At 41.5% G+C, this 24,751-nt stretch overlaps 1 protein-coding gene across 6 annotated transcripts in view; it reads right to left on the bottom strand.

Annotated features, from left to right (window-relative positions):
• PLCE1 (phospholipase C epsilon 1) overlaps positions 1–24,751 on the bottom strand; it is a 440,302-nt gene that overhangs the window by 206,390 nt on the left and 209,161 nt on the right. For all 6 annotated transcript variants that reach the window (XM_063629746.1, XM_055254888.2, XM_055254898.2 and 3 more), the window contains one exon: positions 2,452–2,740. In XM_063629746.1, coding sequence (XP_063485816.1) covers positions 2,452–2,740 — 289 coding nt within the window. The remainder of the gene's footprint in view (positions 1–2,451; positions 2,741–24,751) is intronic.

Below are 24,751 nucleotides of genomic sequence, written 5' to 3' on the forward strand. Positions count from 1 at the left end.
TGGAGATCCATTTCTTAACAATTAATGGAGAAGAAAGAATGTGGCTTTTATTGACTTTTCTTTGTTTGAGGTTTCACATTTCAGGCCAAGCCATTCCTCATAGAGAACATCAAATTGCTATCCAAACTCTTTGTACACTGAAGAGCCACTTCCACATTATTTGGCACTTATCTCTCTGCAGTTTCCTATATTATTATTTGATTACTTGGTGTATGCAAATCTGGCCTCCTCATTAAGAGGATGGACACCTTAAAGGCAAGTAAACTGACTTACACTTCATTAGGCTCCCCCATAACACCTACACACTACTGAGCACAAAATGAGTTAATAAAAATTTGTATATATTTGTCATGTACAACATGATGTTTTGAAATATGTATACCTTGTGGAATGGTTCAGTTGAGCTAACTAACATATGCTTTACATACTTATCATTGTTTGTGGTAAGAAACCCATCTGGTTTTTTAATGCATTTTATTCCACTGATTGTTAAAGAAATATGTCTAACTGAGGCACATAAAGACTTTGAGGCCATGTGCGGTGGCTCACACCTGTAATCCCAGCATTTTGAGAGGCCGAGATGGACGGATCACCTGAGGTCAGGAGTTAGAGACCAGCCTGGCCAACATGGCAAAACCCTGTCTCTACTAAAAATACAAAAATTAGCCAGACAAGGTGGTGTGTGCCTGTGGTCCCAGCTACTCGGGAGGCTGAGGCACGAGGAACTTGAACTTGGGAGGCAGAGGCTGCAGTGAGCCAAGATCACGCCACTGCACTCCAGCCTGGGTGACAGAGTAAGACTGCATCTCAAAAAGAAAAAAAAAAGACTTTGAAAACCAAATGGGAGGGGTTTAGTCTACACATGTTGATTAACTTATAGGATAAGGCCCTGGCATACAATCACAAGTGTTAAGACAATGCCAATTCCACATGCCAATCTCAGCCCAACTTCTTGGGAAGAGTATGATGAAGAGTGCAGGCTTGGCGCTCTCTAGGTGCCACATCGGAGGGGAGAAACCTTGAATCCTGTGTGTAGGGAAAACAGCTTACCACCTAGACACTATAAATTCCATGAGGGCAGGAATTATGTTTTGTTCCCTTTCCAGCAACTAACACCTAACAGGGGCGCAAAAATGTGTTGAATGGCTGAAAAACATGAAGCCTTTAGTGTTCCCACATCTTCTGTTATTCTTCATTCATTTATAACCAATCCCCTGAAGTTCGGGCGACTCCAGAAAACAAACCAACTTGGCACCCAACATAGTACACAAGGAGGTTACGGTATTCCTCTTAGGCCTGTCTAGAGGTGTGTGTGTGGGTAGGAATGGAGAAGGCTGAGGATCAAGGAGGAAGGTCACTGGCCTGCTGGCCTTGGGTCTCAGGACTTGCTATGGAGGGACAATAGCTGCTGTCAGATTGAGTTCTGGCAACCCCCAGGCATTGAAATGCTGCTTTGCATGGTCTCTGTCTGGTTGGCAGCTTCCTACCAGGGAAGGCTGCCAAGCAGCTTGTGACAGCTATGCAGTGTACAAGTTTCCAAGGTTCTTTGGTGCACTGCCATTTCTGACCTGCTTGTCTGCTGCTTGTGGGAAGTAGCTGGGAAGTTCAAATGCCAAGGGACCCCACTCTCCATTGGCTTTCATCTTTCAGTGGGATGCCTGCCTATCATGTCCTTTAAGATGGGAGTAGCTGGAAGATGGCCTTTGGCTTTTCTGGTCAATAGAGACCTATTAATTCTATGTATGAAGAAGATCTATATTTCACTCTGCTCCCAACCACAGTGGGTTTTCAATATGACTGCTTGACCATATTTGTTTCCTAGCATCTTATCACAGTAATTGACATTTGTCATAAACTACCACTAGGAGAAACTACCTGCCTGAATCATTAAAAAAAAAAAATATTAAAGATAGCATTTTAACCATTTACTTCATTTGAAAAAAAGTTTCAAAAAAAAATTTTTTTTTTGAGACGGAGTCTCGCTCTGTTGCCGAGGCTGGAGTGCAGTGGCGTGATCTCGGCTCACTGCAAGCTCCATCTCTCGGGTTCACGCCATTCTCCTGCGTCAGCCTCCTGAGTAACTGGGACTACAGGCACTGGCCACCACCCTCAGCTAATTTTTTGTATTTTTAGTAGAGACGGGGTTCCACCGTGTTAGCCAGGATGGTCTCGATCTCCTGACCTTGTGATCCGCCCGTCTTGGCCTCCCATAGTGCTAGGATTACAGGCGTGAGCCACCGCGCCCGGCCGCAAAATCTTAATGATTACTATTTGGAATGTTGACACCTTAGAGGATTTTAATAAGGGACCACCTTTTTATATTCTCTTAAAGAAGCGACTTTTTACTTAAATTGATGAACTCAATTTTCCATCAGGAGATGCATAAATCTTAACTTAGATCCTTCTCTGTAGTCAAAGATAGAAAGTTAAAAGTGAAATTTCAGGCATTACCTTTCAGCATCATTCGTCCAGTGGATCCTCCAAAAGTACTGAGAAGGCCACTTCTTGCTCCCAAAGACGTGGTTGCTTCTAGGAGAGAACCGGTGATGTACTGCGATATTGAAGTCCTTTGGAGGGTGGCGCGATACTCACATACAGTGTCTCGGACACACTGCTTTAAGCATGGACCAACACTTATCTTTCCATGGGCTGTCTCGGAGGCTGGGAGCTTGGTGAAGAAATGGAGTAGAGATCCAACTGTATTTTCTGTTTCTTCTCCTCTTCTCACTGCATTGTAGATCTGTGAATAGCACAAAGTACAGGAAGTATTAATCTAGTTTCTTAGGAAAGCAAATTAACTTGTTGACAAAATGCCAAGATGACTTATTAAGAAAGAAGGTTCAGATGCTCCAAGTGCAAACACTGTGAGCACGCGGCTCATGCATTAACCTGAACATTCTACAGACACCATCTATTTGGAAAAGCTCCGTGTAGTTATAAAATAGGTCATTCAAACAACTCTGCTATCAAACAGAGAACTTACAAGTCATACCAACCAAAAATACATTCAGTTCAAACTTCTCCTCCTCAGCAGAGCAAAGCTCTTCTGCAGAGAGATGAAGGCAAACCTTTCCTTCTGGTTTTCCTGGACATTCCTGAATGACTGTCCCAGGTCTGCCTCCCTCCATGGAGTGTTTCAGCCTGACTTTTATGGGAAATCTTTTCTCCATGCTTAAACTGAAATGAGGATGAGAGGGTCATGGGGAAAGAGAACTTCCCTATTTCCCCTTTGGGCATAATCCTTCAAACTGTCAGCTAAGATCAAAGTATTTGAATCATTTTTTCTCACTTCCTCCTCCCTCACCTCCCATATCCAATGAGTTGACAGATCCTGCTCACCCTTCTTGCCCCATCTATGTCACTGTCACTATCCAGATTTCTTCTCCCTTTACACCCGAATTCACCAAGCATTGTCTCAAGAAGATTGCACTGTTAGGACGGGTTCCTAACCATGTCTCCAATCTATTTCAATGCAGTCATTCAATGTGCATGTATATAGACCCTGCTCTGTGCAAGGCAGTGTGTCGGAAGATGTGGGGAAAGTGCAAGGGGCAGCACACACCTCTTGTGCTGCTGCAGGATTTCACAATATTCGATGAGTTCTGAAAATTATAAGGTTTGACATTATTGAAGGGAGGACTTGGAATTTGTTAAGCATTCTGAGAAGCCAGAGACCTCTGGATAGTGTGTAAACGAACAGAGGAGACACATAACATGCAATGAGGTAATTCAGCTCTCTGATGGGGGAATAAAGATGTACTACATTGTGCTGTCTCTATCATGTCACCTTGAGCACCTTGCCTTGGCTGACTTGTCATTCATTCATCAAACCAACAAATAGTTACTGTTTATATACCAGAAACTATGACAGGGCTGGATAAATAAAATAGGTTCTCTCCTCAGAGTTCGCAGTCTAGTAAAGGAGACAGAAAAGCCAAGAGCTTAGAGTAGGGTGGAAATGAAGGTCACCTCCTTCGGTGAACGGCCAGGGAGTAGAAGACTCTCACTGCCCTGCGGGCCAGGCATGTGCCCCCATGATGTTGCATCCTCCAAATCTCACTCAAGAGGGCCTCTCTTGAGCTGTGCTAGGTCCTTATGATACCCCAGAATGCACTGAGTCCTATGACATACCAACTGTGTAGACCTTAACTAGATTTTATCTGTCTTCCTCTGTCTGGTGGTATATATTTGCCACTTGAAGGCACAGTGTGATTCTTACCTTTAATTCTCTGTCATTAAATTTCTAGTGGCCAGCATGGCCATGGAGATGGTGTGCTGGGACAGAAAGAGCCCAGGCTTGGGGTCAGGTACATGAGGTCAGGTACACTTGACTCAACCTTCACCAGATAGAGAGCTAGTCGTAAGTGTGAACAAGCTGAAATGTTTCAAGACAGCTCCCTCCTCTGTAAAATGGGGATAATAACACTCTTCTTAGGGAGATTCTGGGATTCACCAAGATAAACATGTAATATACTAAGCCTAGTGTCTAGAAATAATGCTCTTTACTGTTGAGCAAGTCTATAAAAGAGAATACACTCTTTTACCCTCAATGAATAATTGAATAATAGGTGGTTGTATAACTATAGACTACAATCTATGAAATGCAATGTGATTGGAGTTATGCCCTTGCTCTTCTGTGTTTCTGGGCAATATTATTCTAACCTTATTTGGGTGTACTGTGAGGTCAAATGGGGGTAGAGAGCTGCAGATCTCAAGACGTAGTTTTATTCTCTTGGCTCCAAATCATACAGGCCGTCTCCAACACACTAAGTCCCATGCAAGTCCTTCAGAAGTAACTGCTCCAGTTGTGTACGGAAAAGAACTGACTAGTAGCTTGATGGCTAAGGAAGGCTTAATAGGGAAAGCAGGGTTTGACCTGTGCCTTGGAAAGCAGGCATGTCTCTAATTGGAGCAGCTGGGGAGACAACTCACCATGCAAGCAATAAGGACAGCCAGTGGAGTAGGGTGTTTAGAGCAGGGAGTAAGCGTAAGAAATAACTGGGGAATGAGAAAGGCCAGGGAACAACTGGGGAATAAGAAAGGTCAGTTAGCCTGATAAAGGAGACCTGGAATGTTAAAGCAAAGAGCTTTCACCCATCAGATGAGGGCACCCCTTGATTTTTTTTTTTTTGCTGGTTTGTTTTCAGCAAAGGAATGATGCTAAAATGGTTTTGTCTTCAGAAGATTACTAAGCTGGCAATTCCTAGTTCCTAATAGGTTGGCCTACTTTCTTTACTTGCCAAGCTGCTGTGCTGGCTCATTGTGCATTCGCTCACTACCATGTGCATTCCAGTCTCCACATCAGGCCTCCATAGACTCCCAGTGACTCATTCAGTCTCTTATCCAGCTTTTCCAAGGTGTTTTCCTCAAAACATTCTATCTACAAGGGATTGTATGACCTAAGGACTCCTTGATCATGAAAGTTTAAAAAATCTCAGTAAATCTCTTCTCCTTTTGGAGATTTACATTGCATAATAGAATATTAAAGACAATTAGAAGAGTCAGAGTAAAGAAATTATTTTAATTTGCTTAACTGAGTATTTCCCATGTTATTGATCATTTTTTTAAAGAACACAGCCTGTAGATGTAGTGCTGTGCCAAATAATTAATTTGCTTTAATCTAATAACCTTTTCTTATTCCCATTTCTTTGACCTCTGCAGAATCTCTGAAATAGGCAATCATCCATCCTTCTTGAAGTCTTTCATCTCTCGTCATCTCGTTGTTCCATCTCTGCCTTATTCTGCATGTCCCCTTCCACTTTGGGCCTTCAGGACAGTTACAATGCAATAGAAAGGTGCCAACAAGTGCCTAATGTAGGGAAGTCACAAATCAATTGACCACGGGCCAGATTCAGTCAACAGACCTGCTTCATCCGACATACACTGTTTAAATTTAGGAAAGTTTTACATATACATCTGAAGTTCCAGCATCTCCTGAATAATGAAACAATCTGGTAACACTGAGTATTTCTACATGGTATCAAATGGCTAGATCTTCTACTGTTAGATGGGGCATGAGTTCTCCACTGGATGCCAGTGCCCACCATTCTTTAGTGATCACACCTGGACAATATCTGGTCGCCATTAGTATATGTGTTTGTGACCCTGTCTTAATAAAATACAGACATGGATGTAGATATTTACAACAAACATGTACTGAGCTCCTCCAATGTGTCCTCTGTGTGTTCTTGCCTGTGCTAGTTGCTGAGGATAGAGAGAAAGCCACAGTCTCTGATATCAAAAGGTATTGCAAATCACCTTCAAGAAACTATTAATAAACATATATAAATAAACATATAAATTTATATATGTAAATATTTGTATAAACATATATAAATGTATATATTATATATGTATATATGTATGTATATGTAAATATATATAAATATGTATATATTAAGTAATATTTCAACATTGTTATCAGCCACATGTTTCCAAGCCCCAAACTTGTCTGAAGAAATAAAAGATGAAGTGCTCTATGAATGAAGCTCTGAACTTCCATCACCACTGCCAATACCCTCACCACAAAGAACCAGAAAGAGATAAAAAGATTACCACCAAGATCTGGAATGATGCATTCCAGTCACACCAATCCTGGATGAGAGAAACTCAAGGTGCTTTGCTGGAAAAATGCTGAAGTGTGGACAAACTGGTGGTAGATATGGCAATGTTCAGGGAACCAGTCAAAATCAAGGTATTGACCAGGCACAGTGGCTCACACCTGTAATCCCAGCACTTTGGGAGGCCGAAGTGGGTGGATCACAAGGTCAGAAGATCAAGACCAGCCTGGCCAACATGGTAAAACCCCGTCTCTGCTAAAAATACAAAAATGAGTTGGGTGTGGTGGCACGTGCCTGTAATCTCAGCTACTCGGGAGGCTGAGGCACGAGAATCGCTTGAACCCAGGAGGCAAAGGTTGCAGTAAGCCGAGATTGCACCACTGCACTCCAGCCTGGCGACAGAGTGAGACTCAGTCTCAAAAAAAAAAAAAAAAAATCAAGGTATTATCTCTTCCTAGATCACTCAGTTATGAAAAAGAAAAAATCACGGAAAAGCCCACATATAGAGTGTGAAAAAGAGACAGTAGAGAACAGTCATTACAAGTATGGCTCTGGAGCATTGGTTTGAATTCCAGCTCCCATGCTTCCCAGCTGTGTGACCTTGGATAAGTTGCTTGCCATTCTGTGCCTCAGTTTCCTTTTCTCCAATATAGGATATAATAGTATCTGCCTCATAAGATTGTGGCTAGAATTACAAGCTTTGATAAATGTAATATGATTAGAACAGCATCTGGCACTTAGTAAGTGCTCAACAAATACTAGTTTTTATGATGACAGTGATGATGAGGATTGTGGCAGGCTACAAAAATGGCCGCGAATTATTTCCTTCACTGACACTGGGCTGGAACGGTGATTTCCTTAACTAATGGAAATTTAGCAAATATGATGCAAGCAGTCTTGAAAAATACCTGTACATCGGAGATTGCTCTCTCTTGTTGCTTTTGGCAACTCTGCAACAACTGCCATGTGAAGAAGCCTGAACTAGATTGTGGGAGGATGAAAGACCATGGCCCAGTCACCCCTGTCACCCCTGTCACCTTGGCTGATAACTTGCCAACAGCCAGACACATAATGAAACCATTCTAGATCCTAGATCATCCACTTGCCAGTCCAACTGCTGCCACAGATGCATGAGAGAGCCCAGCGGAGATCAGTTGATCCAGACTAGAACTACCCAACTAATTCACAGAATCGTGGGCTAAATAAATGATTGTTGTGAAAAGTCGGTAAGTTTTGGGAGTGCTTTGCTACACAGCAGATGTTAACTGACACAATGATGATGTGTTTGGAACCATAATAAGTATTTTAATTACATAACAATTGAATCCACACACTAATCTATAAAGTTGATTCATTTTGTAGATGGGAAAGTAAGCCTAGAGAGGTAGAGAAATACAGTCAGCCTTACACACCTAGTAAGAGGCTATGCCAGGATAGAAACCCAGATTTCTCTAACTCTGTGGTCCAGCTTTATCCATTGCACTATCCATTGTCACACTCAAAGCCCAACAGTGGGATAAAGATCACACTGTTAGGGGTGATCTTGGTAAGAGGTTTAGGTGATGTTTACAATGCTGTTGTTATTGTCTTTATTCATGATAATTCCTTTCATGGCCACTCTCAATTCCTTTTGAAAATAGTCAAGTTAAGTCTAATGAATGACCAATTATGCTTCCTTTATGTGGAGATTTATAGTTTTAAATTATACAGTCACAAATGAGAGAAATTCAAGGTTAATATGGCGATGGAAAGTGCTGAAAACTAGACAGACTACTGCCCTACATAGGCCAATATCTTTTTTGAAACAAAATCCAACACATCACAACATGGCATCCACACTTGCTAGACAGCTATGTGAGCATTCATTTACTCAACAAGTGATGTATATTTACTGAGCACATACATTGTGCTAAGCTCAACTGCTGGTGTTCTACCAGTGAGCAAGACGAGCTTCATTTTCATGGGGAAGGCAGACAATAAACAAGTAGACCAAATAAATTAGTAAAGAATTGTAGGTTATTATATATTATCAAAATATATTTCTACAGGACTTGCCGAAGTCATTGGGAGGAAAGGAAAGGAGTCAAAGTTTTTATATTTGGTCATTACTAAGTTTTTAGAGATGTAGGCTTTATATAGAGAACTATAGATCAATGTCGCAAACTGTGAATGCATCCTTCCGTGGGATTACACTCCTCCCATTATGGTAGGTGCTGTGAAATGACATGGCCCAGAGTGGTTTGGGCAAAATATTTGACACGATAAAGTGACTTAGAGAAAAGCAAGCAATGCTTAGATAACACTTGCATAAACACTTAAAAAGGCATTTGCAGTTCCTTGTGACTCATGAAAGAGGGATGCCATATAGAAGCCAGTACTAGGATGTGGAGTTTAGGCCCAAAACAAAAGAAAACAAGCATACTGAGGCTGAAAAGAGCTGGGGTAATTCAGATGGAGACAAAGGCAAAGACTTGCATGCACTAAAAGGCATGAAGCAACCAGACACACCACATCCACAGCACTCACCCAGAAGGAAAGCTCCTTGGAATAGCCAGAGCTTTTTCTTGACTTGACTTCTACTAAAGTCAAAAAGGGTATTGTCAAATGGAGTCAATTTTGTACTTGCTCTGTTTCAGAAGCTATCTTTTTGAGATCACTTATGAAAAATTATGAGGTTCTAAGATCTGATGGTATATCTTCTGAAATCTTTCAACAGGAAGAAAGTGTGTTACTTAGAGGTCCATTGACTCAATAATAATAATAATAATTGCATCATTTGTTGAATGCTTAAAATGAACCAGGCCCTGAGTAGTGAGACGTGATTTCAATTAAACCACAGAACAGCTCTATGAAGAGGTTCTACTATTATCAGCATTTAAAAATAAGCGCTAGGTGCCTGTAGTCCCAGCTACTCAGGAGGCTGAGGCAGGAGAATGGCGTGAACCCGGGAGGCAGAGCTTGCAGCGAGCCAAGATCGCGCCACTGCACTCCAGCCTGGGGAACAAAGCGAGACTCTGTCTCAAAAAAAAAAAAAAAAAAAATAAGGCACTAATATGCACACAGCTAGGACTTAACATCAAGACTCTCCATGTCTAAGCTAGTGCTGTTAACTACCAAACCAAACAGAAAATCCTATTACAGATGTCAAAGAAAGCACTTTCAACAGAGGGGTAATTGTAGTCATAATTCCTCCATCACTTTTTGTTTGTTTGTTGTCTGTTCCTTCCATTAGAATGTCAGCTTCATAAGATATTCTTTTTTTCACTGCTGTATCTGCAGTGTCTAGAACAGTGTTTGGCATTATAAGTTCTCAGCGAACAGTTCTTGATTGAATAAATGAATTTCTCAATTCTATGTCTTCCCCAAAAACTTGCCTAGAATCCTCTGGTTTTTTGGCCCTGACTACATTGGATTCATCTGAGCCGCAGGCGACATTCTACTGTCACCTGTATTTGCTGAAAACTAGATATATAAATCATATGAAATGGCATAAAATCTTTACAAAGTATTCAGAATAGCTGTAGCCAAATGTGGATTTAATTGCTAGTAACCAAACTTGGCCATTTCTGATACATCCACCAATAGTTTAACAATATTTCATTATCATTTGCTGATTGGCTTAGAGTCAAAGGACTTAATCTGATCTATTCTCCCTACTAATTTTTCATGAAATTGATCATTTGAAAGGATCATGGGGTTTAAACGAAACCAAGATATGGATTCATATATTGACTCTGCTAAATCAATTTAAATAAACAAATATTAAGTTGCAGTTACATCGACTATGGTAAATGCTGGAGAACAATGATTTTAAAAAGAAAAAAGACTCTGCCCTGGAGAGACCCACAGTCTGTACTGTGTAATTGTGTGATACTGGGCAAATAACTGAAACCCTTTTCCTCATAACCTACCCTTTGCCCCAGTTTTCTTATCTTTATCACGAAGAGGCTGGCCAATTATTATCTCCAAGGTCCCTTTTAGTGTCACTGTTCTATAATCCGTACTTCCTTGCTTTCTTTTTCTTTCTTTTTTTTTTTTCCTCTGAGACAAGTTCTCACTCTGTTGCCCAGGCTGGAGTGCAGTGGCACAATCATAGCTCACTGCAGCCTTGACTTCTTGGGCTCAAGTGATCTTCCCACCTCAGCCTCCTGAGTGGCTGGGACTACAGGCACCACCACTATGCTGGGCTAATTTTATATTATTTGTAGAGATGGGGTCTGGCTATGTTGCCCACGCTGGTCTCAAACTCCTGAGCTCAAGCAAGCCTCCTGCCTCAGCCTCCCAACGTGCTGGGATTTTACCCTATATCATACCCAGCCCCTTCTTAAGTGGCAGATGGAGGGTATAATTAAACTTAATTTTGATGATTATTTTGATGATCATTATTCTCTAATACATTAGCTTCTCCTGTTCCCTCTCTCTTATTACTATTCTCCTTCAGTATCAGCTGCCATTTCGCACTAGTGACTATATATGTGTTTCTAATAGCACCCTTATCCTCCCCATAATGTGGTTCTTAAAGTGCCCTGAGCTAGAAAAACAATGACATTTATTTTAACGGTGTCACTTGTGAGTTAATAGGTGGTAACAATGCAGGGGCCTCTCATAGCATGAAGTGTAAGAGCTCTGCGCTATGGTTTGGAAACCCCTTTGCTAGTCTCATGAGCCTCTTTTCTAACTTTGGAATCTACAAGCAGTGTTCTAAAAGGTTGAAGATACTAGAAGTTTCATGTCTGATGGGTGTCTGTGTGTAAACAAAATGCAATGATATAAGAACTGTCGAATTTCCTGAAGAGTCAAAAAAAACAGTGAGGCTGTTGGAGGGGGTAGTTGCAGCAGCTTGGAGACTTAAATGGCAGGGATGGGGAGGAGAATTTTGGTAGCAGGCTGCTGTTTCCTCTGCTCATGATTCCACATTCCATTCAAATGCCTGTGCAGAGAATTCCATTCTACTGAGGGTGTTCAGACCATGCACGAGCGAGACACTGACCAAACAGAACTCCGGAAAGACAAAAATAAAGGCTTTGCTGAAACCAGGCCAATTAACCAGAACTGTGCCGGAGGCTTCTATGGGAAGTAAGCTGAACCTTTATCACTTCAGGGGAACATCTCAGAAGGAGTTAGAGGATGCCCGAGGACATTTGAAAATTTGGGAATTTCGCAGCTGCAAATGCCCTTCCATACAACTTCTTCCAATCCACATCCCTTTTATTAAAATTTTACCTCCTCCATGTGGCCTTCTCCGGGTTCCGGCAAGAAATAATCATGTTCTTTTTGGTGCTCCAATGACACCTTAAGCAAAGCCCTAGTGGCACTTTCTGTGAAGTACAGAAATCACTGTTTACTCTCCTATTATGTCCCCACTGGGACAGGGACCAAGCTTTAATAAACATTTTGTCCCCAGCACAGGGCACTGCTTAGCACGCTGCAAGCAATGGAGAAAGGGCCCAGTGGAGAAATAATCGAAGACTTAGAGCTATGGTCCTCAAAGTGTGGTCCCCAGACCAGCATCATCCTCCTTACCCAGGAATTTGTTAGAACTGCAAATTCTTGGGCTCCATCGCAGGCCTACTGAATCAAAAACTCTGGGCTGGGACCTAACAATCTGTGTTTTAGCAAGCCCTTCAGGTGATTTTGATTCCTGCTAGAGTTTGAAAACCTGTATCCTAGACTTTAAGGAGAACATGTTACCTGTCATCTCTGACTGTACCATCCATCTGACAAGCACTTACGTCTCTATCATCTCCCTTCTACAACGGAAGCTACTGAGGGCACAGCCTAGGGCCTATTCATCTCTATACGCCTCAAGGCCCCTAATTCAGAATCCAGTGCAGGGCAAAACTCAACAAATGCTAGCTAGGTGAAGGAGCATCTCTGCAGAAATTCCCCATGGCTGTAAATGGAGCAGGCCTTTCTGTAAGTGATGCTTCCAGCTTAATATTTCCAAAGATGAATCACGTCTGAGATACTAATTCTGATGGTAATTACCATATGGATGAATCATATCATAATGAGAAAACCTGGCTGCCAAGGGAGCCTCTCGAAAAGAAAAAATCAAATCAGGAGAAATGGATTATGTTGTTAGGATTGTGATGTCAGGCCATGAATTAGGCCTACAGAAGGGACTTAATGGCCTGAACTACCAGGCTCCTTGTAGCTCTAAGGAGCAATGGGTCAATTAATGAATCACATGGGGACAAATTCCCTGCAAGACAAAACCAAATTTTCACAAATCCTGTAGACTGTGATCCCTGGCTCAGAGGATCAAGGGTAATGTTCTCGCTAAGCTGTGCATGTGTGAAGCTGAAAGGGACAGAAAGTTCCTGACATCCTGTGGCTCCAGGCTTCTGCGTGTCCCCAACAGGTGGAGGGGGCCAGTGCCAACCTATAGGACCAGGCTTTTTGCTTCCTGTGCCCCAACATTCATTAGCTGAGCTCCTGCTCATCTTTTCCTGGTTTCTAACCTTCCTCTCTCCGCCCAGCTGGAAATGTCCAGTGTGGCCTCTATCTTCACGGTTCCCAGGGCCTTGGTCATTGCTTCTGGACCAGCACTGCATTTCCCTTCTCTTAACCTCTTGTCTGCCTAAAGATGGCCTGAGGCCATCTTTATAATGGATGATATATATCATCCATTACATATATATATAATGGAGATATAACAGAGTTGTTATAAACAAGGATTCAAAGGGATAAGACATCTGTGAGTTCTGTTTCTAGTTTCACCAGCCCTGAATACCCAAATGGTCATAATAGCATAAATACCTGAATCTTTAGAGCTCCAAGGCCATGCCTGCTGGCCTGAGGACCTCAGGTAACTTCTTACCCTCAAAAGCCATCACCATCTGCCTTCATCCCTCCTAGCTATTTGCTAGCATTCTGAAGGTGATGGAGCCCCTGCTATGCTCAGGGATAGTTTGCTTCTGTTCTTCCACTCAGCTCCCCTTGTTGAAGTACCTGGACTGGGCTCTGTGGCTGGCCAGGCTCTGCCCTCCTGGGCTGAGACTGGAGGTGGAGAGAACAACCCTCTCCTAGTCTCCTGCATGTGAACTTATATGTAGACGTCTAAGTGTTTTCTGGTGCACAGCTCCATAAACAGCCCAACTCTGGATTCCATTCTGGGCTAGTGAGCCTATTATGCTATAATAAATGCAAAGCCTCAGCACGGCGCTTGGCATGTATGTGGCATTTAATAAAAGGGAGGTTATCAATCCTCTTGGTCAATATCAGAGTTACAGTGCAGATCCTCTCTCTCATCCCAGGTTTATTCCTTTCACTCACTTCTCTGCCCTCTTCTGTCTCTCTAGGTTGCTCCAGCAGCTTTCTTCAACTTCCTCTTAGTCCCCATGGTTTCTTCATTATTAAGATTACTTGGCCCTCGCCACTTGCATATTTCCCATGTTGCTTTCTTTTGAATCTCATCCTGTTGTTTCTTGCCCTGTCCTGATCTTCCTACCTTCCTTACCACCCCTCTCTCTCTTCCCTTTATTCCCAATGTCCATCTTTCTCCTGCATCCTTCATTTCTTTCCACTGCCTTTTGATCTTGATCCTTTGAGCATCACTTCCAGGGGCAAAGGGAGGGGATGAAAATGAGGACAGAGTGTGAATTAGTAGGGTCTGCAAGCAGAGATCCTCCTCTAATTATTAGTGGACAGTTATTTATCCTTATTAAATGCACTGTATTTCTTCTACTGGAAAACTGCAGTGATTTAATTCTTAAAGGTTTCTCTTCCAGTGGGACCCAAGTGAATGAGCACCAGAGAGGAGCTAGGGACATTCCTCTCCAAATCCCCCAAGGATCACAAACTCAGTAGTTGAGCCAACATGGACTTACTCTCAGAGACAGGACCCAACGTAAGTTGGCTTCTGGTCCTGATTAATTGAGCAGTTGCAGAGCCTCATGCCTGCCAATAAGACTGAAAGCTGTTTAAGACAAGCAGTACAGACCTTCAAGTTTCATCCAAGGGTAGAGCCATATTCAACAACCTGTTAGTGAACGCACCTCATGCAGAGCAAATGAAATAGGTAGTGGTGGGTGAATAGAGATCACCAGATTCCCAGGAGCTAGAGTTGTCACCAAGTTTTAGGCAGATCAGGAGGACATGGAGCCTGGAAGAGGAATTGTTGAGTCTCCCAGACAGGATGGAGGAGTTGAGTAAGGGTAGAGAATAGTAGGAAAGCCCAGCCTAATGGGGAAAATCCTGGGCCCTACACCTGGAGAAAGGCAGGCCCTGGGAGGTCCTAAGCAATAGCTAGGCCCCACACTGGGGTGCCTATCCAGAGGAATCCTCTGAGAAGCTTGGACTGGCATTCAATGCAGACACAAAGTAGCTGCACTTTAATTTCTGAAAGATAAGCCATCTATGCCTAAGAATATATTCCTTGTTTGGACTTTGTTCATTCATTCATTCATTCAGACAACAAATATTTACTGAATGTCTATTTTGTGCAAAATAGATTGCCCATAGCTAGAGATAAAATAATGAATAAAACAGCTTTTTTTAATTATTATACTTTAAGTTTTAGGGTACATGTGCACAACGTGCAGGTTAGTTACATATGTATACATGTGCCATGTTGGTGTGCTGCACCCATTAACTCGTCATTTAACATTAGGTATATCTCCTAATGCTATCCCTCCCCCCTCCCCCACCCCACAACAGGCCCCAGTGTGTGATGTTCTCCTTCCTGTGTCCATGTGTTCTCATTGTTCAATTTCCACCTATGAGTGAGAATATGCGATGTTTGTTTTTTTGTCCTTGCGATAGTTTCCTGAGAATGATGGTTTCCAGCTTCATCCATGTCCCTACAAAGGACATGAACTCATCCTTTTTTATGGCTGCATAGTATTCCATGGTGTATATGTGCCACATTTTCTTAATCCAGTCTATCATTGTTGGACATTTGGCTTGGTTCCAAGTCTTTGTTATTGTGAATAGTGCCGCAATAAACATACGTGTGCATGTGTCTTTATAGCAGCATGATTTATAGTCCTTTGGGTATATACCCAGTAATGGGATGGCTGGGTCAAATGGTATTTCTAGTTGTAGATCCCTGAAGAATCACCACACTGACTTCCACAATGGTTGAACCAGTTTACAGTCCCACCAACAGTGTAAAAGTGTTCCTATTTCTCCACATCCTCTCCAGTACCTGTTATTTCCTGACTTTTTAATGATGGCCATTCTAACTGGTGTGAGATGGTATCTCATTGTGGTTTTGATTTGCATTTCTCTGATGGCCAGTAATGATGAGCATTTTTTCATGTGTCTGTTGTCTGCATAAACGTCTTCTTTTGAGAAGTGTCTGTTCATATCCTTCACCCACTTGTTGATGGGGTTGTTTGCTTTTTTCTTGTAAATTTATTTGAGTTCATTGTAGATTCTGGATATTAGCCCTTTGTCAGATGAGTAGATTTCAAAACTTTTCTCCCATTCTGTAGGTTGCCTGTTCACTCTGATGGTAGTTTCTTTTCCTGTGCAGAAGCTCTTTCGTTTAATTAGATCCCGTTTGTCAATTTTGGCTTTTGTTGCCATTGCTTTTGGTGTTTTAGACATGAAGTCCTTGCCCATGCCTATGTCCTGAATGGTATTGCCTAGGTTTTCTTCTAGGGTTTTTATGGTTTTAGGTCTCACATTTAAGTCTTTAATCCATCTTGAATTAATTTTTGTATAAGGTGTAGGGAAGGGATCCAGTTTCAGGTTTCTGCCTATGGCTAGCCAGTTTTCCCAGCACGGTTTATTAAATAAAGAATCGTTTCCCCATTTCTTGTAAAACAGCTTCTTGTCCTTAAGAAAGTTACTGAGCATCAGGGAAGATAAGCAAGATAATGCGCAATTGTATTACAGCATAAAATTCTACAGTGGTGTGGGCATACAGTGTTTCAGATACACAGAGGAGGGTCTTAGGAGGCCATGGAAGGTTCTTCTAGGAGGTAACATCTAAGACACAACCTAAAGACAGTAAGAGTTAGCTAGGGCAAGGTTGAGGAAGGGTAAGAGAGGGGGAAATGTTCTAAGCAAAGAGAAAAGTGTGTGCAAAATAGTTTCCCTATGAGTGAAGCTAAGAGATTGAGCAGTGAGTTTGGGAAGATAAACAGGAACCTTTTGAGTCCTTATAAGTGGGTGCAATTCTAGGCCGGAACCATTTCTGTTCATAAACATTTCCTAAGCAAACTACCTATGCAAGCTATATGGACATGCATACAGCTAGAGGGTTATATCTCCTATGCCTGAGGACATCCATTGCCTTCCAGAGGTATTGTGCTAAGTATTGAAGATGTAACCTCAAAAAAGACACAGCCTCTTCTCTTAGGGCACCAAAGGAATAGAGATGACGACTTCTAAGATTTCTTATAGCTTGGTGGTTTCCTTTTATTAACAAAAACCAATGAGAAAGGACAAAGTACACATTACCTACCAGCCTGGAATAGGAGAGAGACCATCTACTTCATTTGTACTCACAAGGTAAGTAACAACTTTGAGAAGCATCTCACAGGGTGGGCGAGGACTTAGGACTTTTCCTGTCTAGTTAGAGGTATAGATCTTAAAAGAGATGGAACATCTTATAGGAAATGTCACCTTTCTCTCTACTTTTGTAAGATACCAGTGGAAAGGTAAGCCTTCAAGGAGGCTCCAAAATATTGGGGAACTACAAAAAAATGGACAGGTCATGGCATTAAAATTGCACTCAAGTTCATGAGGATGAGTCAGGGTTTTTCAATCTATCCCCAGATAGACTACCTCTGTCCTGTTACAGAGACTCTCAGCTATCTGTGTGTAGAAGAGCATATATATTAGTCCGTTTTCGTGGTGCTGATAAAGACATACCCAAGACTGGGCGATTTGCAAAAGAAAGAGGTTTATTGGACTTACAGTTCCACATGACTGGGGAGGCCTCACAATCATGGTGGAAGGCAAGGAGGAGCAAAGTCACAGCTTACATGGCAGCAGGCAAGAGAGAGCTTGTGCAGAGAAACTCCCATTTTTTTTTTTTCTTTAGCAAGAATATTTTCCCACAATATATATTTATTGGAAAATACCCAAATAATGAAATAGCTATTATTTAATTTAACTTTTTTTTTTATACTTTAGGGTTTTAGGGTACATGTGCACAATGTGCAGGTTTGTTACATATGTATCCATGTGCCATGTTGATTTCCTGCACCCATTAACTCGTCATTTAGCATTAGGTGTATCTCCTAATGCTGTCCCTCCCCCCTCCCCCCACCCCACAACAGTCCCCGGAGTGTGATGTTCCCCTTCCAGTGTCCATGAGTTCTCATTGTTCAATTCCCACCTATGAGTGAGAACATGCGGTGTTTGGTTTTTTGTCCTTGCGATAGCTTACTGACAATGATGGTTTCCAGTTTCATCCATGTCCCTACAAAGGACACGAACTCACCATTTTTTATGGCTGCATAGTATTCCATGGTGTATATGTGCCACATTTTCTTAATCCAGTCTATTGTTGTTGGACATTTGGGTTGGTTCCAACTCTTTGCTATTGTGAATAGTGCCGCAATAAACATACGTGTGCATGTGTCTTTATAGCAGCATGATTTATAGTCCTTTGGGTATATACCCAGTAATGGGATGGCTGGGTCAAATGGTATTTCTAGTTCTAGATCCCTGAGGAATCGCCACACTGACTTCCACAATGGTTGAACTAGTTTACAGTCCCACCAACAGTGTAAAAGTGTTCCTATTTCTCCATATCCTCTCCAGCACTTGTTGTTTCCTGATTTTTTAATGATGGCCATTCTAACTGGTGTGAGATGGTATCTCACTGTGGTTTTGATTTGCATTTCTCTGATGGCCAGTGATGATGAGCATTTCTTCATGTGTTTTTTGGCTGCATAAATGTCTTCTTTTGAGAAGTGTCTGTTCATGTCCTTTGCCCACTTTTTGATGGGGTTGTTTGTTTTTTTTTTGTAAATTTGTTTGAGTTCATTGTAGATTCTGGATATTAGCCCTTTGTCAGATGAGTAGGTTGCAAAAATTTTCTCCCATTCTGTAGGTTGCCTGTTCACTCTGATGGTAGTTTCTTTTGCTGTGCAGAAGCTCTTTAGTTTAATGAGATCCCATTTGTCAATTTTGCCTTTTGTTGCCATTGCTTTTGGTGTTTTAGACATGAAGTCCTTGCCCACGCCTATGTCCTGAATGGTATTGCCTAGGTTTTCTTGTAGGATTTTAATGGTTTTAGGTCTAACATATAAGTCTTTAATCCATCTTGAATTAATTTTTGTATAAGGTGTAAGGAAGGGATCCAGTTTCAGCTTTCTACATATGGCTAGCCAGTTTTCCCAGCACCATTTATTAAATAGGGAATCCTTTCCCCATTTCTTGTTTTTGTCAGGTTTGTCAAAGATCAGATAGTTGTAGATACGCGGCATCATTTCTGAGGGCTCTGCTCTGTTCCATTGATCTATGTCTCTGTTGTGGTACCAGTACCATGCTGTTTTGGTTACTGTAGCCTTGTAGTATAGTTTGAAGTCAGGTAGCGTGATGCCTCCAGCTTTATTCTTTTGGCTTAGGATTGACTTGGCGATGCGGGCTCTTTTTTGGTTCCATATGAACTTTAAAGTAGTTTTTTCCAATTCTGTGAAGAAAGTCATTGGTAGCTTGATGGGGATGGCATTGAATCTATAAATTACCCTGGGCAGTATGGCCATTTTCACGATATTGATTCTTCCAACCCATGAGCATGGAATGTTCTTCCATTTGTTTGTATCCTCTTTTATTTCATTGAGCAGTGGTTTGTAGTTCTCCTTGAAGAGGTCCTTCACATCCCTTGGAAGTTGGATTCCTAGGTATTTTATTCTCTTTGAAGCAATTGTGAATGAGAGTTCACTCATGATTTGGCTCTCTGTTTGTCTGTTATTGGTGTACAAGAATGCTTGTGATTTTTGTACATTAATTTTGTATCCTGAGACTTTGCTGAAGTTGCTAATCAGCTTAAGGAGGTTTTGGGCTGAGACAATGGGGTTTTCTAGATATACAATCATGTCATCTGCAAACAGGGACAATTTGACTTCCTCTTTTCCTAATTGAATACCCTTTATTTCCTTCTCCTGCCTGATTGCTCTGGCCAGAACTTCCAGCACTATGTTGAATAGGAGTGGTGAGAGAGGGCATCCCTGTCTTGTGCCAGTTTTCAGAGGGAATGCTTCCAGTTTTTGCCCATTCAGTATGATATTGGCTGTGGGTTTGTCGTAGATAGCTCTTATTATTTTGAGATACGTCCCATCAATACCTAATTTATTGAGAGTTTTTAGCATGAAGGGTTGTTGAATTTTGTCAAAGGCCTTTTCTGCATCTATTGAGATAATCATGTGGTTTTTGTCTTTGGTTCTGTGTATATACTGGATTACATTTATTGATTTGCGTATGTTGAACCAGCCTTGCATCCCAGGGATGAAGCCCACTTGATTATGGTGGATAAGCTTTTTGATGTGCTGCTGGATTCAGTTTGCCAGTATTTTATTGAGGATTTTTGCATCAATGTTCATCAAGGATATTGGTCTGAAATTCTCTTTTTTGGTTATGTCTCCGCCAGGCTTTGGTATCAGGACGATGCTGGCTTCGTAAAATGTGTTAGGGAGGATTACCTCTTTTTCTATCGATTGGAATAGTTTCAGAAGGAATGGTACCAGTTCCTCCTTGTACCTCTGGTAGAATTCAGCTGTGAATCCGTCAGGTCCTGGACTCTTTTTGGTTGGTAAGCTATTGATTGTTGCCACAATTTCAGAACCTGTTATTGGTCTATTCAGAGATTCAACTTCTTCCTGGTTTAGTCTTGGGAGGGTGTAGTTGTCCAGGAATTTATCCATTTCTTCTAGATTTTCTAGTTTATTTGCATAGAGGTGTTTGTAGTATTCTCTGATGGTAGATTGTATTTCTGTGGGATCGGTGGTGATATCCCCTTTTTCGTTTTTTATTGCATCTATTTGATTCTTCTCTCTTTTCTTCTTTATTAGTCTTGCTAGCGGTCCATCAATTTTGTTGATCTTTTCAAAAAACCAGCTCCTGGATTCATTAATTTTTTGAAGGGTTTTTTGTGTCTCTATTTCCTTCAGTTCTGCTCTGATTTTAGTTATTTCTAGCCTTCTGCTAGCTTTTGAATGTGTTTGCTCTTGCTTTTCTAGTTCTTTTAATTGTGATGTTAGGGTGTCAATTTTGGATCTTTCCTGCTTTCTCTTGTGGGCATTTAGTGCTATAAATTTCCCTCTACACACTGCTTTGAACGTGTCCCAGAGATTCTGGTATGTTGTGTCTTTGTTCTCGTTGGTTTCAAAGAACATCTTTATTTCTGCCTTCATTTCATTATGTACCCAATAGTCATTCAGGAGCAGGTTGTTCAGTTTCCATGTAGTTGAGCGGTTTTGAGTGAGTTTCTTAATCCTGAGTTCTAGTTTGATTGCACTGTTGTCTGAGAGACAGTTTGTTATAATTTCTGTTCTTTTACATTTGCTGAGGAGAGCTTTACTTCCAACTATGTGGTCAATTTTGGAATAGGTGTGGTGTGGTGCTGAAAAAAATGTATATTCTGTTGACTTGGGGTGGAGAGTTCTGTAGATGTCTATTAGGTCCACTTTATGTAGAGCTGAGTTCAATTCCTGGATATCCTTGTTAACTTTCTGTCTCGTTGATCTTTCTAATGTTGACAGTGGGGTGTTAAAATCTCCCATTATTATTGTGTGGGAGTTTAAGTCCCTTTGTAGGTCACTGAGGACTTGCTTTATGAATCTGGGTGCTCCTGTGTTGGGTGCATATATATTTAGGATAGTTAGCTCTTCTTGTTGAATTGATCCCTTTACCATTATGTAATGGCCTTCTTTGTCTCTTTTGATCTTTGTTGGTTGAAAGTCTATTTTATCAGAGACTAGGATTGCAACCCCTGCCTTTTTTTGTTTTCCAGTTGCTTGATAGATCTTCCTCCATCCCTTTATTTTGAGTCTATGTGTGTCTCTGCACGTGAGATGGGTTTCCTGAATACAGCACACTGACGGGTCCTGACTCCTTATCCAGTTTGCCAGTCTGTGTCTTTTGATTGGAGCATTTAGCCCATTTACATTTAACGTTAATATTGTTATGTGTGAATCTGATCCTGTCATTATGATGTTAGTTGGTTATTTTGCTCGTTAGTTGCTATAGTTTCTTCCTAGCCTCGATGGTCTTTACAATTTGGCGTGTTTTTGCAGGGGCTGGTACCGGTTGATCCTTTCCATGTTTAGTGCTTCCTTCAGGAGCTCTTGTAGGGCAGGCCTGGTGGTGACAAAATCACTCAGTGTTTGCTTGTCTGTAAAGTATTTTATTTCTCCTTCACTTATGAAGCTTAGTTTGGCAGGATAGGAAATTCTGGGTTGAAAATTCTTTTCTTTAAGAATGTTGAATATCGGCCCCCCCTCTCTTCTGGCTTGTAGAGTTTCTGCTGAGAGATCAGCTGTTAGTCTGATGGGCTTCCCTTTGTGGGTAACCCGACCTTTCTCTCTGGCTGCCCTTAACATTTTTTCCTTCATTTCAACTTTGGTGAATCTGACAATTATGTGTCTTGGAGTTGCCCTTCTCGAGGAGTATCTTTGTGGCGTTCTCTGTATTTCCTGAATCTGAATGCTGGCCTGCTTTGCTAGATTGGGGAAGTTCTCCTGGACGATATCTTGCAGAGTGTTTTCCAACTTGGTTCCATTCTCCCCATCATTTTCAGGTACACCAATGAGACGTAGGTTTGGTCTTTTCACATAGTCCCAAATTTCTTGGAGGCTTTGTTCATTTCTTTTTATTCTTTTTTCTCTAAACTTCCCTTCTCTCTTCATTTCATTCATTTCATCTTCCATCAGCGATACCCTTTCTTCCAGTTGATCGCATCTGCTACTGAGGCTTCTGCAATCTTCGCGTAGTTCTCGAAACTTGGCTTTCAGCTCCATCAGCTCCTTTAAGCCCTTCTCTCCATTGGTTATTCTAGTTATCCATTCTTCTAATTTTTTTTCAAAGTTTTTAACTTCTTTGCTATTGTTTTGAATTTCCTCCCGTAGCTCAGAGTAGTTTGATCGTCTGAAGCCTTCTTCTCTCAACTCGTCAACGTCATCCTCCATCCAGCTTTGTTCCGTTGCTGGTGAGGAACTGCGTTCCTTTGGAGGAGGAGAGGTGCTCTGTTTTTTAGAGAGAAACTCCCATTTTTAAAACCATCAGATCTTATGAGACCCATTCACTATCATGAGAACAGCACAAGAAAGACCTGCCCCCATGATTCAATCATCTCCCACTGGGTGCCTCCCACAACACATGGGAATTATGGGAGCTACAAGATGAGATTTGGGTGGGGACACAGAGCCAAACTGTATTAGCCTATGTTCAGGGCTAGGATTATCCTGAGAGGTTGAGCATTGAACACAATATATTTGACCTTCAGAGGGCTCAGGAGTTATCACCTTCCAGCTTACCTGGGCCTACCCTATAGTCAGATAAGAAAGATATGGTCACCCTGAGCTGCATGTCAAAGAACTCCATGGAAATCATTAAAAAAGAAAAAAGAAAAAAAAATGCTAAAGTTAATCAAAATTTTAAAACTTAAAAGAACTTAGGTTAAAAACTTAAGTTTAAAAAAATTGTAACTTCTTTTAAAGTTAACAAAACGTTTTTTAAAAAAACCTTCCAATTTACATTCCAAAAATATGGTTTTAGCACTTACATTTTGTAATTTAAAAAGCTTGTTCTCATGTCTCTACTGAGCTTAAGGTTTTTCTTGGCTATCAAAACAAAGAGGTCTTTTGTTGAAACAGTCAGGCGACAGTGTTTTGGTGAAAAGATTATATATAGAATAATGGTATGAAGCTCTATTGTATAAAAAGTAGACTTAAGAGCTTTCCCTGTCTCCAGATACCCTGGGCTTCTTGCAATAATTTGAAATAATGTTGTCCTTCACTTTGTGGGAGCCCTAAACAATTGGGTGCATTCATTATTTTCTAAGAGCTCATAAAGGACACAATGCAGATGTGACTACACATAATTAAAGGTAGCGTCAACAGCAGTGTATATACTAACTACAGCCTAACCAACCCACTGGGATCAACTGCTTATGGGTGTTCCAAGGATTTTCTCTCTTTTATATCCACCATGATCTAGTGATTCATGGTATATTGTATTGTATACAGGTGGAACTCCTGAAATATTCCTTGAACTGATTTTAGCTGGTCTTTGGCATCTGCATATACTGGACATTACCAGTAATGTCAAAGACAGGGGACAAATGAAGTCAGTGCAACGAGTGTTTGGCAAGAATCTGTGGGCTGGGTAGGCTATAGGGAAGGGAAGGGTCACTGAGTCTCACTCCCAGCAGAGCTGGTAGGAGCCAAAGAAGACAGTGAATGTGATGCTGAGCTGGAAGAAAAGGGCTTTTGCTGGGGCCACATCTCTGTTTAAATCACTTTTGTAGCTAGTTTGGATAGGGTACCTTTTCACGAACAAATGAGGATTCAGCTGGAGGGTTCTGTCACTCATGGCCCAAAAGTCGGGTCACCTTTTATTCACTGGGAAGCTTGTTCCTCACACTCTTCTCAAGATCTTCTAGTGTCACCACAAGAGTTCCAACCTTGCTTAGCCATTCACTTCATGAGAGTGAAGGAGAGAGGAAGGGAGCTCTATTTGTTGTGCTCATGATTGGAGGAGAAAGTCCACATCCAGGGATGAACATATCAGATGACTCAAATTTGCTTATCTGTTATCCAGTGGAGACCGTGATACACTGAAGACAGGAGGCAGAGGTCCTGGGAGTGGACAGGGAACAGCTGAAAAACAGGCTCTGGGAAGTCAGAGATGCAGGGATAATAGCAGAAGCTCTTTGTCTTTTCTTTTATTGCCCTCTCTCCAAATTACTCCTTTTCAATTCTTCAACATGAGGCCAGGGAGAAGCAAATGCTCTTCTTTTGGAAGGTGAAGGGCATGGATAGCCATTACTGGCTGGGTAAATTTGGGGTTTCATCAGTTCATCTAACAGATTTCATCATCAGCTCTTTTATGTTTTACCCTGCAAATATTCTTAAAAAAAATTTTTTTTTTTTGAGACAGAGTCTCACTCTTTCACCCAGGCTGGAGTGCAGTGGTGCGATCTTGGCTTATTGCAACCTCCGCCTCCCAGGTTCAAGCAATTCTCCTGCCTCAGCCTCCTGAGTAGCTGGGACTACGGGCACCTGCCA

Source organism: Symphalangus syndactylus, chromosome 2 (genome assembly GCF_028878055.3).
Source record: "Symphalangus syndactylus isolate Jambi chromosome 2, NHGRI_mSymSyn1-v2.1_pri, whole genome shotgun sequence".
NCBI lineage: Eukaryota > Metazoa > Chordata > Mammalia > Primates > Hylobatidae > Symphalangus > Symphalangus syndactylus.